The sequence below is a fragment of the Ylistrum balloti genome, unplaced genomic scaffold (genome assembly GCF_031769215.1).
Source record: "Ylistrum balloti isolate Yb309-2 unplaced genomic scaffold, AGI_CSIRO_Ybal_v1 Utg371562, whole genome shotgun sequence".
Taxonomy (NCBI): Eukaryota; Metazoa; Mollusca; class Bivalvia; order Pectinida; family Pectinidae; genus Ylistrum; species Ylistrum balloti.
This window is the reverse complement of record NW_026782803.1, coordinates 194,062-214,412: the sequence shown is the minus strand read 5'-3', so window position 1 is coordinate 214,412 and position 20,351 is coordinate 194,062. Positions and strand designations below refer to the sequence as shown.

The following is a 20,351-nucleotide window of genomic DNA, read 5'->3' as shown; positions in this document are numbered from 1 at the left end:
AAAGATTTCTGTAGAACATTATAGTTAGGAATACAGATTTCTGTAGAACATTATAGTTAGGAATACAGATTTCTGTAGAACATTATAGTTAGGAATACTGATTTCTGTAGAACATTATAGTTAGGAATACAGATTTCTGTAGAACATTATAGTTAGGAATACAGATTTCTGTAGAACATTATAGTTAGGAATACAGATTTCTGTAGAACATTATAGTTAGGAATACAGATTTCTGTAGAACATGTAGTTAGGAGTAAAGATTTCTGTAGAACATTATAGTTAGGAGTAAAGATTTCTGTAGAACATTATAGTTAGGAGTAAAGATTTCTGTAGAACATTATAGTTAGGAGTAAAGATTTCTGTAGAACATTATAGTTAGGAATACAGATTTCTGTAGAACATTATAGTTAGGAGTAAAGATTTCTGTAGAACATTATAGTTAGAAATACAGATTTCTGTAGAACATTATAGTTAGGAATAAAGATTTCTGCAGAACATTATAACTCAAAAAAGGTGTTGGGAGGATAAATCTAAAACTCAATAGAGAAATTTTAATGAAGCTGCTTGCTACTGTTTCCCAGTACTTACTAATAATGTGTACTGTAAAAGCATACATTTCTGTGGGGCACAATTTTCGTGGTTTTTCAAACAAAAAAAGGAACATACTATTCCTGTGGAGACTTGATTTGGCAGATAACTGTATCTCAATAAATCTACTTACACTAATTTATTTTGTGTACATATACCCAGGAAATCACTGAAAATAAAACCCGAAGAGAAATGAATGATTTCATAGTAAATATTGGATATAAAGATATTTGAGGAACTATGTAAGTATGAGTTTATGTGTGACATCAAATGGCAGTATCAGCCGAATACAAACTCCAAATTAACCCTGATTATAGCTTATTATACTTGTCCAATCCCTACTATAGAATATGATTTAATTACTGTACAAGCGTTATATTGCTCTGGTTCTGTATGTATCATACACAACGTTATTAACTAGCTCTAGGTGTTTTAATATCAGCGATGTTTAACATCCTGCTCACTTTCTGTACAGAACATATAAATAGCACTAACTTAGTATTTATCAAATTATGTTGATAACAGCCATCAACAAATTTATACCAGTAGGTGCCAATCTGATGATGCACGCCTGACCAATAGAGGCAGATTGGCATGCTGGCATGTAATCTCAAAGAATTTATACAATATAAGAATTTTAAGATATGAATTTATTTCTAAACAACTTTAATTTTGCGAGTGCTGATATGTTGAATCAGCCTTTTATTTTGTTTGAATATGGCAGCCATGTTGTTTGTAACTGGAAATGTCAAATTCCTAAGGCATGATATCTGTAAACTTAAAGTACCGTATGTATCCAATAGTAAGCCCATGTCTGATAATAAGCCCACCCCTCTGTCAGAGACATTGTGTGAGCCCCCAGGGCCTGTTGTTACAGGTTAGATAAGAAGACTCCCTTGGTACGTAAGATTGGGTCACAATGAGATACAAGAGTTGAAATGGCGGAACAGTGATTTATTGACCTCAGTGTCATTAGATCAAATAAAACATATTTGGGAATGATCCTGTAAAATTTGAGAACTGAGAAACCATATATAATCACCTATTGTATATCACCTGGTTTATGGTAGACATCTCATTGTTTCATAAATGCAAATAAAAAGACAGATTTTGAAGTACATGAAAATCTCCTGAGATGATATTTATGACTGTATTTCAGTGTTTGGCCTTTTATACAGCTACAGTATTAAGTATTAATCACTGTTTTATATGAGTGAGCTTCAGATTTGTGGTACATCTCAGTCGCTCCCTGGAGGCTGCTTATGATAGGAGTTTAAGTCTATGGGTACTTTCACTGTCTGTACCTATACTGAATCAGGGAATACTTTAGACAAATTCTACTGTATTCCCCCTTGTGGTGTGTTTTCCCATCGAAATACAAACAAATCTCCTATAAAGAAAATGAACTGAAAACACTGGAAAATTTCCCCAAAACAGAACTAATTGTTATATTTTCACCTAAAATGTCTTCAAATCATAAAAATCAAGAATAAATATCTATCTAACCTTGTTTTATATTTTATTCTTGTAATGTATGTCATAAAATTTACTCTGTCCTGCTTGTGAATTATGACCAAAAGGACTGACAAGTATTCATTCATTTCTCAAAATAACTCCCAAATTCCCTTCTCCCACAAGAAGTAGTATTCCTCAAATTTTAGATTGATCCATGGGAATACCATATATCTATGGGAACTGTCCTCTTTGTTTTTAAACCCAAGACAACATTTAAACATTTTCATGGTTATCACACAATTATGCATTATACTTACATCTGATTTCCTATTTTCCATATTTTATTTTTGTGGTTTGTTACTGAAGAATGGGTACAACTTTCACTCAGTGAGAAGTTGGTGTCACAGATTATAAAATTCCTGACCATCATTTTATAAGTAAATATATATAAATGCCGGTTTGAGTTGCTGTAGCACATTATTGTTTGTTTACATGCTTAATTCCATGTCGTGTCACAACAATAAAAACAACAACCTGTTGTTGTCTATCACATGATTGTTTTGCTATTCAGTAAATATTGTAGAAGTATTCATTTTGGTGGGTATTTATACTCATTGAATTAATGGTTACCCTAGATCTTAATCCATGAATTTATGCATCCTTAAAATAATTTTAAAAGATGTCCTGGATTACAGTGATAGCGAATTACAAGAGCAAGATTTCTTTTTGCAAAATCAGTTGCCAATAAAATAAAAGTGTACATTTTGGGAAAACCACAAAATCTAGGCCCCACAAAAATGGATCTTTTTTACAGTATACACCCATGCGTGAAAACTCGTGTTAAATGACCTCTCTTAACCTCAGCATTTGGTGATGAAATGGCGTCAGAAATTGATGACATTTAGTATATGATTTGATGTCTCAATAGAATAAATAGATAAAGAGCAAGGATGACATCAGATGTAATGTGGGAAAGAACATTTTCTCCAGTGTTTTCCAAAATGGTTTAGCAGATTATAAACAGATCTTTGTTTCAGTTTCATCTCATTGAAAAAAATATGGTATCGAGTTGCTTGCTGATTTCAAAAAATTCTAAAACTTGTTCCATTCATATTCAGGTTTCATTCCATTTAATATTCAGGTATGAATATACAAATTTATCAGTCAGAAGTATAGTTTGTACTCTATGACCCAACCAAAAAACCTTGACCTACATATATTTATATAACCTTCATGTTTCAGGTCAAGGTTGCTGTTGACAGTCCAGACATACAAACATCTAAAACATGGAGGCAGGAGAATAGGAATCAGGGAAAACCAGCCGTATCCATGACAACAAATACCAAGGTATAATTAGCTACATATAAAGTTAAAAAATAAAAAGTGAAATGAATTATTGTTCTTTAATGAACAATAGGTCCAGGGTCCAACATTTCCTCATTGTCTAATAGGTCCTGGATCCAACAATTCCTCATTGTCTGAAAGGTCCAGGGTCCAACACTTCATCATTGTCTAATAGGTCCAGGGTCCAACACTTCCTCATTGTCTGAAAGGTCCAGGGTCCAACACTTCATCATTGTCTAATAGGTCCAGGGTCCAACACTCCCTCATTGTCTGAAAGGTCCAGGGTCCAACACTTCATCATTGTCTAATAGGTCCAGGGTCCAACACTTCCTCATTGTCTGAAAGGTCCAGGGTCCAACACTTCATCATTGTCTAATAGGTCCAGGGTCCAACACTTCCTCATTGTCTGAAAGGTCCAGGGTCCAACACTTCATCATTGTCTAATAGGTCCAGGGTCCAACACTTCCTCATTGTCTGAAAGGTCCAGGGTCCAACACTTCATCATTGTCTAATAGGTCCAGGGTCCAACACTTCCTCATTGTCTGAAAGGTCCAGGGTCCAACACTTCATCATTGTCTAATAGGTCCAGGGTCCAACACTTCATCATTGTCTAATAGGTCCAGGGTCCAACACTTCATCATTGTCTAATTGTCAAAGGCTGGTTATATTACAAGGCAATTAAGAACTAACCAGTAAAAATGAGTGGGCTTATTTCCAGACATGGACTTATTATCAGGCATAAGCTTATTTCCACGTAGGTACGGTGATGTATTTATCTAGTCTACATACAGAATTGACACTTGTGACATCTTTTTGATTAATTATATACCACGCTATCATTTTTGAGCTAAAGATAAATATCGAACATTTATTGCATGGTAATGTGATGTTTATTTTGATATTTAGGTCAATTTAAAGAACCTCGCATAAAGATCTTTGTAGGATACCCGGTGGTATTTTAAGAAACAAAAGATATCTACTTTAATTTGTGAATTGTTCATTACATTAATTTAGATAACAAAACATGAAACATATTTAGCTGTTACTGGAAGGATGAACAGATAAATGGTATCTACTGCAATTAACCGAGCAAAGCTTCAAAGGTTAAGGACATTTACCACAGTTTGATGAATCAAAGATCTAGATAAAACCTACTTTCACCCTGATTGGGAATGCACTCATACTGATAAAGCATGTCAGCATTATCTCTAATGAAATTCCTAACATAAGTTGCTTTTTACTGAGAGCTGGTATTTCGGTTTTCCTGCTGCCAACAATGTAAGGACAGTGTGTAGCCTATACAATTTACTTGTAGGTATCTAGGCATGTAGGTATCTAGGAATGTAGGTATCTAGGAATGTAGGTATCTAGGCATTGGGACCTATAAAATACATGTAGGTATCTAGGCATTGGGGCCTATAAAATACATGTAGGTATCTAGGCATTGGGACCTATAAAATACATGAAACATGGGGCCTGTAAAATACATGTATCTAGGCATTGGGGCCTGTAAAATACATGTAGGTATCTAGGCATTGGGGCCTATAAAATACATGTAGGTATCTAGGCATTGGGGCCTATAAAATACATGTAGGTATCTAGGGCCTGTGAAACATGAATCTAGGCATAGGGGCCTATAAAACATTTAGGTATCTAGGCATCAGGTATCTAGGCATCCTATAAAACATTTAGGTATCTAGGCATTGAGGCTTATAAAATACATGTAGGTATCTAGGCATTGGGACCTATAAAATACATGTAGGTATCTAGTCATTGGGGCCTGTGAAACATGAAGGTATCTAGGCATTGGGGCCTGTAAAATACATGTAGGTATCTAGGCATTGGGACCTATAAAATACATGTAGGTATCTAGTCATTGGGGCCTGTGAAACATGAAGGTATCTAGGCATTGGGGCCTGTAAAATACATGTAGGTATCTAGACATTGGGACCTATAAAGTACATGTAAGTATCTAGGAATTGGGGCCTGTAAAATACATGTAGGTATCTATGTATTGGGGCCTATAAAATCATGTAGGTATCTAGGCATAGGGGCCTATAAAAGCATGTAGGTATCTAGGCATTGGGACCTATTAAATTTACATGTAGGTATCTATGTATTGGGTCCTATAAAATCATGTAGGTATCTAGGCATAGGGGCCTATAAAACATTTAGGTATCTAGGCATTGAGGCTTATAAAATACATGTAGGTATCTAGGCATTTGTGTCTATAAAACATGTAGGTATCTAGACATTGGGGCCTATAAAACATTTAGGTATCTAGGCATTGAGGCTTATAAAATACATGTAGGTATCTAGACATTTGGGTCTATAAAACATGTAGGTATCGAGGCATTGGGGCCTATAAAATTCATGTAGGTATCTAGGCATTTGGGTCTATTAAACATGTAGGTATCTAGGCATTGGGGCCTATAAACATTTAGGTATCTAGGCATTTGGGCCAGTTAAATACATGTAGGTATCTAGGCATTGGGGCCTATAAAACATGTAGGTATCTAGGCATTGGGGCCTATAAAATACATGTAGGTATCTAGGCATTTGGGTCTATAAAACATGTAAGTATCTAGGCATTGGGGCCTATAAACACATGATTATAAATCCCTTTATTCTGTCCCCCTCCCCTTTGAAGCACTACCTTACACACTCGACCTTAACAATAACACTATCTTTATTTGATCACATAATCAGATTCTGTGAGCTTATCAGTGAGATACAGCTGCTGAATCTGTTTTACTCTTGAACAGAATTACTATATATAGGTGGAATTGTGTCTCCAGTTTGCATAAAGGAATTATATTAAATCTGGATTCATCATTCGCATCATCATGATAACAATTTCAATTTTTTAAATTTTTAAGATAAAAAATTAGGAGAAGAGTTTACATGTATCTTTTAAATTGTTGTTTATATTTGTAGGTGATGTTAATTTGCCCAATAAACCAGTATATAATGTACTTACTCGGGGGACTTGTTATAGTACAATGGAATAGCATTGTTGTAGAATTACATTAGGCTGTAGGTAGGCTTATTACCATATATAGCAGTATAAAATATTGTTATTGTTACAGGATCGTCTTCGTGGCATTGAATTTTCGGAGGAATGGCAGGATGACGACATTCCAGGCATGCCGCCCACTGAAGAGGAGGATGACGATGACTCGTCAGAATCTTCAGGGTCAAGGTCACGGCATAGCAGTGATTCTAGTCGAGGAGAAGAAGGGCCAGGTAGGAAAAGTGAAATCCAGTTACTATATGGTGTTCACAGTAACTGTGTGGTGTTCACATTTACTGTAGCCCAACAGGAATTTACCTTATTCCAACAGGAATTTACCTTACACCAACAAAGATTTACTGTATCCCAGCAGAAATTTACTGTATCTCAACAGGAATTTACTGTATCCCAACAGGAATTTACTGTATCCCATTTGAAATTTACCTTATCCCAACAGGAATTTACCTTACACCAACAAGGATTTACTGTATCCCAGCAGAAATTTACTCTGTATCCCAGCAGAAATTTACTGTATTCCTTTTTTTTCTTAGTTACTATTTTCCAATGTTTTCTATCTCTAAATTGAGTGTTGTTTTTATTACTTATGATAAAATCATCCTATAAGAAGCAGTGTATTTATGTGTCAGACGTAGATAAAAGTGATGATACACATGTGAATAAAATCTCAGGTACAATAGAAATACATGGCTTTAAAATAAAATACAACTTAAAACTACTACTGAACAGCTGTTTAGGGTTCTCAACATACTTAAGATTTTTAAACCTTTCTGATGATGTGAAAAGCAAGTAAAGTTTGGTGCCTGGGCTAATAAAACATGGCGTATATCCATCCCTGTGTTCAAAGGGAGACAACTGTTGGAAAATGATCATCTGATGTGAATGTGTATTATATCTGTTTGAAAATTTTCAGTGAGGCCTTCCAACTTGAATGACCTTCAGAAGAAAAAGAAAATGGCTGCCAATGACAACATTCTGACCGAGGATATTGGTGACCTTGACCCTGCACTCCTTGGGGAACTTGAGTGGGAGAGTAAGTCCATTTATACATTTAAAAAAGGCTTTTTTGTTGACAAAAATTGGGATCTTGTAGAATATGTACCTGGTTATCAAAGAGGTTTCTTCTTAAATATCTTTCAGAATTTGTTCGTAAAATAATAAGAAAAATAATGAAGTTGTCTCCCTTTCCGTTTGTATTGACAACACCAGACTGTAAATGGAAAATGTTGGAAACTTTTCATCTAACTATTTTTATGTCATTGTTTGTAGACGATACTCCTATCAAAAGCCCAGCTGAACCTATCCCACAATATTCTGCTGAGGAGGAGAGGCAAGAAGCCAGACTTTGGAGGCTTGTTGAAATTTCTGGTCGAGAACAGAAAATTGATCTCACAGTCATCGAACCCTTCAAGAGGGTTTTGTCTCATGGAGGTAAAGCATCAAACTCTACACAGTATTAAATTGTTTATCAAGAAACAAAACTTATTTTCACTGTGTTACTTTCCAACAAATTCTGTACATGCTATAGGCTTGAGATCTTATAATTAATCAGACATTTTGACCATTTTCTTTTTGGTAAACAATGTACAATGGCTGTTTGTAATAACATGTACTTCTTACAAGGAAAGTGATCTCTGATTTTCGATCAGTTAATCGTCGAAAGTGTTCATAATTTTGAAAAGTTAATCAAATATAATGTTTTATGGTATTGATGTGACATATTCTGCAAATCCAGTTTTTGAGAGTTAAAGTTTTAAATGCCAGCGATAGCTACAAAGGATATTCCCTAGTGAGGCTGTCAATGTTTAACTGATTACTGGGTTACGATTTGAAAGATTTAAGATTTTGTGGTTTACAAAGAATAGATTTCTATAACCTTTATTGATGTACACGGTCATTTATTTATTTTATTTGTCAGATGTCCACCTCTACACTCTATCAGCCTTTCGGTGGACAAAAGGGTCAATTCCTCCTGTCTACAGGTTACTATGGCGATGGTTGAATACCATAATTGTATTTACTGTTGTTTTCATGTTACTATGGTAATTGTCTGAATGCTGTAACAGTATTTTCTGTTGTCTGCAGGTTACTATGGTGATTGTCTAAATGCTGTAACTGTATTTTCTGTTGTCTACAGGTTACTATGGCGATGGTTGACTACCATAATTGTATTTTCTGTTGTCTGCAGGTTACTATGGTGATTGTCTAAATGCTGTAACAGTGTTTTCTGTTGTCTACAGGTTACTATGGCGATGGTTGACTACCATAATTGAATTTACTGTTGTTTACATGTTACTATGGCAATTGTCTGAATACTCTAACAGTATTTTCTGTTGTCTACAGGTTACTATGGCGATGGTCTGAATGCTATAATCGTGTTTTCCGGGTGTTACTTGCCAGACCGGAGTCAGAAGGATTACAACTACATAATGGATAATTTGTTCCTGTAAGTATAGACAGACTTACACACATTGTGACTGTTTACCATCAGCAAGATTTGTAGGACACACCCAGAGAGGAACTTGAATCCTTGAAAATCATTCTTTATCAAACACATGCCCGAAGCCTGGCCAGTAAGAAGCTGTGTATGATCCAATGACGAAGAAATACTTGTGATTCTTTTGATTGATATATTTGACGATGTCGACATATTCTTTGCTTGAAATTCCAGACATTTACAAAGTTATAGCTAATACAGGAAAAACCAGTAGTTAATCTTACTATAGGCAGGGTTTTCCATAAGAGCCGGTCGCCGGCCAATTTGACCGGCTACTTTGATCATTTTGCTACCTACACCAATCCAGTTCCATAATAATGTTCCGTACACGACTACACGTACACGGCAGGCCAGCCTCCTACTTTCACTACACAGCCTACTACTATAAAAATTATGGAAAACCCTGTATAGGACAATGATGGGGTGGTACACTGGTATTACACTCGCCTCTCACCTGGTCGACCAGGGTTTGATTCCTCAATTGGTTATTATAAGAAATGTAGTTATCTGCCTCACCACTAGAGTTTCTCCTGATCCTCAAATCAATTTTAAACTTTATTTTACAACAATTGTGAAACAAGGTTTTCCAAGTTATATATTAACCACTCTTGTTTACCTGAGTACCCGGAAAAACCCACCTGGTTGGGAATTGAACCCCGGACGGCTGGGTGAAAGACGAGTATGTAACAACTGGGCCACCAGACCACTCCAATCTCCTCACGGATCAACAGAAATGGTTGATATAAGCTGGTAGCTTGTTTTACAATGGTTGTGAATTGAAAATAGATCAAGTTTATAGCTTTAGGACAATGAATAGATTCTATTTGTATATAATGGTTGACTGACCACCAGACGTGTGGTAAAAACAGTGGTTGTTATTTTTGTTTATGTGTTCAGCGTTTTTGTGTTACAGGTATGTGGTCAGTACGCTGGAACGGTTGGTTGCCGAGGACTACATGATCGTTTATTTCCATGGTGCCACACCACGCAGACAGATGCCAAGCTTCAGCTGGTTAAAGAAGTGTTACCAAATGATAGATAGAAGGTAGGAAGGAAATAAAAAAACAGGTTAACTTGTATGGTTATGATCTGTCCTTTTGTTCTAGACAGTTCAATAATGTAACAGTAAATGTTGAGACAGGGACAAACTGGTGAATGATATATTGAGTTCAGTCCAATTCAGGAGAATCAATCACAGCCAGGTGGAAAAACTCACCTCCAGTCTGTTGTCATTGATTTTCCTTATCAAATCTCACCCTTATTCATCAATCAACTGCATACCTTTGAGTATCCAGGCGAAAGGTGAAGGACATTTTCACCCGCCACAGAGAACTACTACCCAATAAATGTACAGTCTGTTGATCTAGGTCAAACTGACCTATGTCTGGTAGTAGTAAAAATAAAAAGTTTTAGGAAAAATCAAGAAATACATGTTGATGTGTCTGTTCTGTATAGAAATGGTTATTTAATGTTTCTAGGTTAAAGAAGAACCTGAAGGGTTTACTGCTGGTACATCCCACTCTCTGGTTAAAGACAATTGTTATAATGACCAGGCCATTTATCAGGTAAATATTAACACCTACGGTCCCTATAAACCATAACATAGTGGTATAACCCAAGTGTTGGTTATATTCTGTTCTCAAAAGCTTGTGTATAGCTATGTATCAGGGGTACTTTTATGTATAGCTATAGATCTGGGGTACTTTTATGTACAGCTACAGATCTGGAGTACTTTAATGTATAGCTACAGATCTGGGGTACTTTTATGTATAGCTGTAGATCTGGGGTACTTTTATGTATAGCTGTAGATCTGGGGTACTTTTATGTACAGCTGTAGATCTGGGGTACTTTTATGTATAGCTGTAGATCTGGGGTACTTTTATGTATAGCTGTAGATCTGGGGTACTTTTATGTATAGCTACAGATCTGGGGTACTTTTATGTATAGCTGTAGATCTGGGATACTTTTATGTATAGCTGTATAGCTATGGATGTTGGGTTGAGAAGCTGGAAAAATCTTCTGTAAAACCTTTTATAAAGACTCTAATCACACAAAAAACACTTATTGTATTTCTATATTTAGTATAAATTTATTTCCTGTAAACCACAGACCTTGGGGTAAAAGAGTTTAGAATTTGTAATTATAATATAGATAGAGAACAATGTACAATGTTCAGAGCTGTTTGACATTTAACAACAGTAACATATTATCATCCTTCACATCAGTTCACATGTATCAGTGTATTTACTGTACACAACATTGTTTCAGTTCCAAGTTCAGCTCCAAGCTACGATTTGTGAGATCCCTACAGGAGCTTGCCAGCTTAGTCCCAATGGAGTATATATACGTCCCAGACCATGTACACAAGTATGTACTTTTTATACACATTTATATATATCATTGATTATATGATTATATATTTTCCTACATATAAAGCAATTTATTTATTATGTTTTTGACCAAGTTTTGTTCTTCAGGAAAATAGTCTTCTATCATCTGTGTTAACAAAAAACCAAAGCATCCCTTCAAATGTATACCTCCCTCAGCAGTTTAATTATACAGGCCTAGTTAATTATAGGACAGTGAGAGTGATGTCCCCATGTATAGGACCTAGGCAGTCATAAAACAGTGAGAGTGATGTCCCCACATAAAGGACCTAGGCAGTCATAAGACAGTGAAAGTGATGTCCCCACATAAAGGACCTAGGCAGTCATAAGACAGTGAGAGTGATGTCCCCACATAAAGGACCTAGGCAGTTATTAGACAGCGAGAGTGATGTCCCCACATAAAGGACCTAGGCAGTCATAAAACAGTGAGAGTGATGTCCCCACATAAAGGACCTAGGCACATTTATATATATCAGTGATTATATGATTATATATTTTCCTAGGCAGTATAAGACAATTTATTTATGTCCCCATGTATAGGACCTAGGCAGTCATAAGACAGTGAGAGTGATGTCCCCATGTATAGGACCTAGGCAGTCATAAGACAGTGAGAGTGATGTCCCCACATAAAGGACCTAGGCAGTCATTAGACAGCGAGAGTGATGTCCCCACATAAAGGACCTAGGCAGTCATTAGACAGACTTATCAGTAAACATCTACCATATCCCCATGAAGTGTTGATGCTATGTACTTGTGTAAATTGTATCTGTTGTGTTTTCTCAGTTGGTTAAAGAAGGGATGCTTTTAAAAGAAGTGGATTCCATGTGGAGCCATTCATGTTTATGCATTCTTTTGAAGGTATGATGAGAAATTAACAAAGCACTCACCACAACCATCCACGGCGACCTCTGACCCTGCACCTTTGACCCCCACATGCCCTTGACCCTGCACAGGTCAAAACAGAGGTTATATCTCACAGTAAGTTATTGAAGACAAAAAACTTGTTATATGCGTCAATGACATCTTATATTTCACCTTTAATGATATTCTTATTGACAAATATATGTTACTTTAACTGAAATCTGAGAAAAGATTTCCATACAGGAAAAACGTTTTGGGATAAAATTTTGTCAGATTTGTCCAACTCAGTGAAAATAAAGGATAACTTCTTCTTCTGAACCGTGATACCTAGAGTCACCATATTTAGTTTGTGCTGGATTCCTGAGTTATGTTCTCAAAGATTAGCTTGACCTACTCTCATGGTCAGGGAAATGCATTGTTTGTAATGTCTTCTTTAGAACAATGAGACCTGGAGTGATTGACCTATGTTAACTACCAGTATTCAAGTCTGTCAAATAGTAACTCATTAATTCAGGGCTGCCTAGCGTTTTATTTCTAGAGATTAAAAACAAATATATCTGAAAAAGAATTGTTACAATTTATATCCTTGTTTAATGCCTGATCATCTGTGATTTATTTTATCAGTTTGGAGGTACACCATGTGATTTTTCCATCAGTCTGGAGGTACGCAAGGTACAGAAATCTAGACACAAAGACAAAAGCAGAAAGAAAGGGAGGAAAAGAAATGGAGAGAAAGAATGAAAATGAAATATTGTAAGAAAGATGTATAGGAAAATTTCTCTTTCTCAGTATACCACTTTTATTTTATTATTATTTGTATATAATGTAGGTTACTGTGTAAAATATTGTTGTGTTTTTATGATGAAGAACTATCGTGTTACTTCCTGCTGTTACTATATACCACTACAACTGTTTTGCCATATTTAATTGAAAACCTTCCCGCTGCTGTTTACATTGATGTAATCTATATATTTCTTTGTACAGTGAGTTATGAGGAACAATTTTGCTAAGAATCATAATAAAATAGCCAATGAATGAGAGATGTGTGATGTTGAAGTTATAAGTGCTACTGTACCAAAGAATTTACATGTATATTACAGACATTTGTCATTTATAGGTCATAGTTTAAAGGTCATTTATTTAGAATTTAATTACATTGTTACTTGCACAAATTTTTTGTCTCGTAAGGTGAAGCAGACTCCCCAACCCCATGGATTATTTGTAATTATCATTTAAAAGTGAGACGTTACGTGTTGTATAATTTCATGTAAATGTTGCCAAATAATGAATTTAATATTAAATTGTATGCTTTACTTTTGATTATTGAATTTGGCCAAAAGTTTATGGCTTCCTTGATCTAAATAAAGAGTCCCTCCCTGTTACAAGATGGTAACTCTGTATATTGTTATGACTTGTAGTGTGAGACATGTTGCCAGTTGTGAAATAAACCCAGATTAATCTAATTCGTATTAAAAGAAATTTTTTAAAAAAATAAAAAATTATGAAAATTTTTTTTTTAACATTTCATGGGAAATGTATAGTGATTTAATATTTCATACAAGGGTAATGTATTGTGTTTTATCAGCCTGTCTGATCTGATGGGCCAAACTGGAATTGGTCATATTGTGACCTTACTTAATCATGAGAAAGTCAGGAATTGCTGATAGTTGATTGCATTTGATAAAATGTATTTAATTTTGGGGACATTGAATTATTCAGAATAAGATTAAATAGGAGAATATCATTTGAACAGATCAGAGATATGATATTTATACTGTCAGACTAATATGAAGTTAAGACTTTTAACATTTAATAAGGCTTTTACATCTGCTTTCTACTCTTTGAGTTAGACAGTATGCTACACTGAAGTCCCTGTCACTGATCGGTCAGGATGACCAATTAAAACACCCTGTCTCCCTCTATATTGAACACCTGTAACCAGATATTTTATCACTATAGCTCAGCGACACTGTATAAGGTTTGTTAAGGTTCCAAAGTGATCTGACATATTGGAAGCTTCGTTTTTATCCCATATTACTGACCTGTTTATTGGACAATAAGCTCGTGTATGTTTACTGTAAAATCATTAATTTTCTTTGCTGGGGATGTAATTTCATCGATACAATACAGGAATTGACAAGTTCAAGAAATGTTAAAATGAGTAGATTAATTGAGCTATATTTCTGATGAAATAAAGTGTCCATGAAAAAGGAACTTTAAAAAAAAAAAAAAAAGAAATTGAGCCTCACAAAAATGTATGACTTTACAGAATACTGGTAGATGTACCTTATTTATCCAACAGAACATGTCTTGCAATAGACATACTCGTATGAATTGCTGAAACGTCATGTATCTAATAAAGTGTTGCTACACAGCAATGGACTATTCATCTGCTGTAATATCAAGCTTAACATAGAGGGACAATAACCCAGCTATTATGCTATAATGACAAGGGGAGATAACCATGGAATGTGTATAAACAAGCTGTTTATGGATGACAAATATACAATATAACCATGTTGAGAAAATGAAGTACTCTTTAGATTTTCTGATTTCCTCTTTAATGGTAAGGGGAGGTAATTCATGTTCTTTATTTCATGCATGTTTAGGATAAATAATTATTGCAGTCGTAACAGCCTGTCAACACATTAAAGGTCATTAGGTCATCAGCTAGTGAAACACACAGCGATCCAAAAAGGAAATAACATCAAACAAACTGTTAAAGAAATGAAATATATAGAAAGACGGTACTACATTCTGATTGCAAAATGCATAATATGAAATGTTTTGATGAAGAATACTTTTTATCGGAGATAATCAAGCTAGAAAGAATATACAAGCGTCTATGGTTACTTGTTGGCCTATAGCAGCTTTAGAACACTCAGTATCTCAATTTTTTCTCATGAAGCATCTAGCACAACGCATTTCATGTGGAGAATTTAACACATATCATGTAATGCATTTATCATAACACTTTTTCATGTAAAGCATTTAGCACAACACACATCATGTAAAGCATTTAACAAAACACACATCATGTAAAGCATTTAGCACAACACATTTCATGTAAAGCATTTAGCACAACACATTTCATGTAAAGCATTTAGCACAACACATTTCATGTAAAGCATTTAGCACAACACTTTTCATGTAAAGCATTTATCATAACACTTTTCACATAATGTTTTAAGCAGAACACATTTTACATAAAGATTTAAGCATAATTAGTGGATTTCACATCAAGCATTAAAAGCAGTTATTCCATTATATTGTATATAAATAAACAAATAACAACTCTTCACATTGAGATATAACTACTGAAGACAACTCAATATTTATTATTGTCAGAAAGATATTTTTTAATGATTTTAGTCAACTGGAATCTAAACCAATTGGAATTAAAAGATAGAGCATTTAGGATGTTGTACCATCTTTTTGTAGAATAATAATAATAGGGTATGATATTCTCTGCTAAATAGACAGGGAAAGGTCATTCAAGTACAGTTGCACCTGTAAATAAATAACACCGAATGATTTAGGTCTGTTTCCTATACATAATGACAAATTTTAATATGGCTCTGCACAATTCTGACAGGTTAGTCTGTACAGAGAAATTTATTTGCCTTTAATGTGCACACATAATTGGGACATTATCAAGCTGTTGTGCTCCCTGGGATTTGGGGTTAACAGTAAAGCTGTTATAGTCAGAATCAACAGTGTCCTATAAGTTGATAATTTGAGACAATACCTAAGGTATACGCCGTTGATAAAGGGAGGTAATCCTTATACTTAATAGTTTTGGAGTCGGTGGCATCTAACATCAAAACTATATTGTCATTCTTTTGTACTTTAATGCTGTGAATTGAGTTTAACAAACAGGGGAGATAACTGTGAATTGAGTTTAGCAAACAGGGGAGAACTGTGAATTGAGTTTAGCAAACAGGGGAGATAACTGAATTGAGTACAAGTATAACAAAACAGAGATGTAACTGTTATCAGTAGCGTGTATGTAAACATATTCTGTAAACTGCTGATACTTTTTCCAGAAGATACTGAAGGAAAATTCCAAGTTAATTGTTCGTGTTTATTTTACAGGTTTGTTAAGTCTTCCAGAAATTAGTATTAAGTTTCTGCAGCATTACCTTCTATACAATGTGTAATACTTCTTTGTTTACTGGTTTTTATTCGTTATATATGAAATGATTTTCTACAACAACTTCAGAATGAGAGCGATATTCTGATATGTTTTAATGTTTGTACATTTGTATCTGTGACTGTTTATACATTTGTGTTTCATCAAACTGAAGAATTTTTTTTTCCATTTTCATTACAGTAGATGCATAGCACTTTGCTCATTTGGAATTGTTAATTGACGTTCAAATTTTGCATTTCTTTGTCTATTGTTGGAGAAGTCTCATTTCAGACATGCAGTAATATTCAACAGAAAGTATTTAAAAAGAAATATGTAGAAGAATGTTACCAACAAATTCAGAATTGTAAAGAAACATGAGAAAAAAGCAATAATAATGATAAGAAAGTAATGAAAAATAGAATCAGTTGGTTCAAATTTTGCTTGTTAATTGACATATTTTTGAAATAGACTATAATAATAAGCAGATTTCAATGTATTATGGAATGTATTTTTCTATAAAAAATCAATAATATGGAACAGACTAGTATTCTGTTCTTTTTCTTTATTTTTAAGGATAATTTGTTTTGCAACATTATTTTTTCTTGGAAATCAGCAAAAAATGAAACTCCTCAAAAATAGTGATATTTTGAGTAAGTGGTTCTAGCAAGTTAATATCAAGATTCCTTATAAGGAAACTTCTAGATTACTTCAAGATATTACAAGGTAATGTATATCAGACATCTTCTCATCAGATAAGTAACAACATTAATTTGATGTAGAACACAGGTATAAGTTCAGGTGTTTCAGGTATATATTGATGACAGATAAATTTTACAGGTAAATAATCTCATTTGATAAATGTCATTTGAAATGTTTCCAATGCTTTCTCCCAATTGATATACCCCGAATTTCATTGTGAGTTTGAGTAACATTATTTAGTTAAAAAATTTTAGGTAAGTATTATTAACTTGTTTATATTTTGCTGAACTTCAGTCCACCTATGTACACCCGCAACAATGATAACCATTGTACATGTGAGATATATATATATATCAGTATAGCCATTCATGTTTTTACCCAATGGTGAAATTTTGAAATTTTTTGTGTTGATTCATTGTGTTCCCCTATTACTCAAAATTGATATTTCCTGAAATAGACACAATTCCATTATGTGGTCCATTTGTCACTTATGTATCCAGCTGATTTTTGTGGCGAGAAAATTACAATTTTATTGATATTACGATATAGTTTGAGTGATGAGTATGCTTATATTTTTAACCAGATTTTATTGTGATGTCACCATGTAAGTGATTAATAAATATGGAGTATATGTACCTCTTTGTGTTGTTGTGTGATTTACAGGTTCATAAGCCTCTAAATACTGGTCTTTATAGACAGGTGGTCTTTATACAGAAGTTTGATATCTATTTTTTTGTATTACATCAATACTTGTGACTTTTCTACATGTATTTGTAAAGGTGTTGATTAAGGCAGATTTCATGACGTTACTCAGACATGTAGCAATTCACAAAAGTAATCCACTTTAATGGAATCTCGAGACCTTAAATACCGTTCCCAGCTTTTGATACATCAGTTAGTCAGTTCACAATTACTGTTGAGGATGCAGATTGTATCACGTGACAAATGCTACTTGGAATGTCGTTTACATCACGTGACAATTTTGTACAGGAAATCGCTTACATCACATGACAAGTGGCAAAACAGTTCAGGAAGTCGATTGCATCAATTGGCATTCTGCTCAGGATGTTGATTGCATTACGTGAAGCTGTCCATAATGTCGATTGCATCACGTGACAAGTACTATTCAGGAAGATGGTATCACGTGACAATACAGTTAGGGAAGTTGACTGAATCAACTGCTTCACGTGACAAATTTGTACATTTCATCATATTAGAAAGCTTTCCAGGAAGTTGACTGCATCTTGGCACAAAATGCTGCTTATGTTGTCCATTAATTCACGTGACAAATACCCTTTGCACAATTGTACGCAATACACGTGTAGTGTTTGATACCTTTACAACATATGTGACAGGAAAATCATTAATTGTTGGTGAGTCCATGATAATAATTCACTTTATTTAACTTACAACAATTGCGAAGCAAATTTTCCAACCTAAATTAATCATTCTTGTTGGCCCGGATGGAAGCGCACGAGTGATCTTACTGTGGAAGGAAACCGGACTACCCGGGGAAAACCCACGTGGTCTTTTCACATCCATTCCGGGAATCGAACCGCGGACGGCTAGGTGAAAGGCGAGTGCGCCACCCGACCACCCCTCAAGTGAATTCATTTTATTAGTATGTTGTAATGTTTACTTGTTCCCATTGGCATTTCAGTGGGCATCATCATCCATAGATTTGGATATCAATGGCGACGCCCACCATCCTTCAGTGGTGGGACACGTGTTAATGTTACATACTCTTAGTATTCATATGTAGATTCTCACTGACCATTCATTATGCATGGCACGATTAGATTTTTTAATCATTATTTCTGAGAACTGCTAGATTTATCATTTTTCATTTGTTAGTTTTTGCATTATTTGTTTGTGGACCGACCGAAATGGCCGACAAGGTGGCCATCTTGAATTTTGACATTTAAAGTTTGTTATCGATACATTTTAATTCTTTCCTCAATTTTCCCCGTCGGTTCTTACTTTTAAATTTTCCCTTTTGGAGCGAGTTAGGAACAAAATGGCTGACAAACGGCCATCCAGGATTTTGAGAGCTATAGTTTACTTTCATTATTTCTTGAAGTCCAGAGGGTTCTTTGTCTGAATGCTGAGATTTCCTTTGTGTCTTATTGTCAAGGTGTTAACAGGAGGGTCCATTCTAAACTAGTCAAAAAACCTAACGAAAATCTTACAAATGTGGAGGTCCTTTATATTAGCATCGATTCCCTCAGTGTCATGGACGAATGTTTAAAACATTTAATAAGTAAAAACGATAAAAACACATATTCATGGTGAGTTTAATGTATCAATACAATAAAAATATGATTTTGTAACAACGTCAATAACATATTTACAATCAAAATACATATTAGTTGACTCCTTTATCCGGACAACCATACCCGTGAATATTTCGTTACCCATGGCAACCATACCCGTGAATAATTTGTTACCCATGGCAACCATACCCGTGAATATTTTGTTACCCATGGCAACCATACCCGAGAATAATTTGTTACCCATGGCAACCATACCCGTGAATATTTTGTTACCCATGGCAACCATACCCGAGAATATTTCGTTACATAGACAACCATACCCGTGAATATTTCGTTACCAAGACAACCGTACTCGTAAAGAATACGATGATTTGTCAATAAGAGTGAAAACCACTCCATTGCCATGACTAGAAAATGGTTTCTATATCCCGAATGTTGATTAACAGATGTTAATCTGTTATCTATTTAGTTAGAAAAGTTATGTAACATTAGTAGGGTGATGTTATGGGCATGATGCATGGATGACGTTATACCAGGATCTATATATCAATACATTTATATTAATGATAACGGATATATTTATTACTATTGAAGAGTGAGTGACAAGGGAGATAATCCAATGATGGCGTGTACAATATTTCGATCTTACTGTACCCTATTCATTTATCGATATTAATTTTGATAGTCATGTTTATGATGAATTCATAGAAGTTTAGAAAACTATTTTTTCTTGAAATTCTGAGCACTATTCGTTGTAGCTTTCGATATATGACATGTTCCATATAAAATAAACACGTAATACTATGTTTGAATACTGACAATTATAAATACAACAACAAAACAAAACAAAAAACACAGCAAAACAAAAACAGTTGACTTTTCCCACCTGAAATTAGACAGGAATTCTTGGTAAGAGTTAAGAAAAACTTTTAACCTAGTCAGAGTAGGGACGTAAAACAATGATAATTTCTAGCCAAAATGATTGTCTTTTAGCTTTTTTAATGAACTTTGATAAACATAGATGCATTTTTCATAATTTCTAACAAAAAATGAATGACTGTTGTTTTTGATATTAGTTAAGAAC

The 20,351-nt window shown here is 34.6% G+C and overlaps 1 protein-coding gene across 2 annotated transcripts in view; it reads left to right on the top strand.

Moving 5' to 3' along the window:
* Nucleotides 1–17,629, top strand: part of LOC132563036 (protein prune homolog 2-like) — a 42,835-nt gene extending 25,206 nt beyond the window's left edge. Inside the window, exons 11-20 of one of the 2 annotated variants that reach the window (XM_060227795.1) lie at nt 3,286–3,390; nt 6,477–6,633; nt 7,332–7,451; nt 7,688–7,849; nt 8,762–8,864; nt 9,829–9,960; nt 10,394–10,480; nt 11,184–11,282; nt 12,161–12,280; nt 12,820–17,629. In XM_060227795.1, coding sequence (XP_060083778.1) covers nt 3,286–3,390; nt 6,477–6,633; nt 7,332–7,451; nt 7,688–7,849; nt 8,762–8,864; nt 9,829–9,960; nt 10,394–10,480; nt 11,184–11,282; nt 12,161–12,245 — 1,050 coding nt within the window. In that variant the 3' untranslated portion in view covers nt 12,246–12,280; nt 12,820–17,629. Of the gene's footprint in view, nt 1–3,285; nt 3,391–6,476; nt 6,634–7,331; nt 7,452–7,687; nt 7,850–8,761; nt 8,865–9,828; nt 9,961–10,393; nt 10,481–11,183; nt 11,283–12,160; nt 12,281–12,787 lie in introns of both variants that reach the window. The other variant, XM_060227796.1, reaches the window with a different exon arrangement.
* Nucleotides 17,630–20,351: the final 2,722 nt, after the last annotated feature.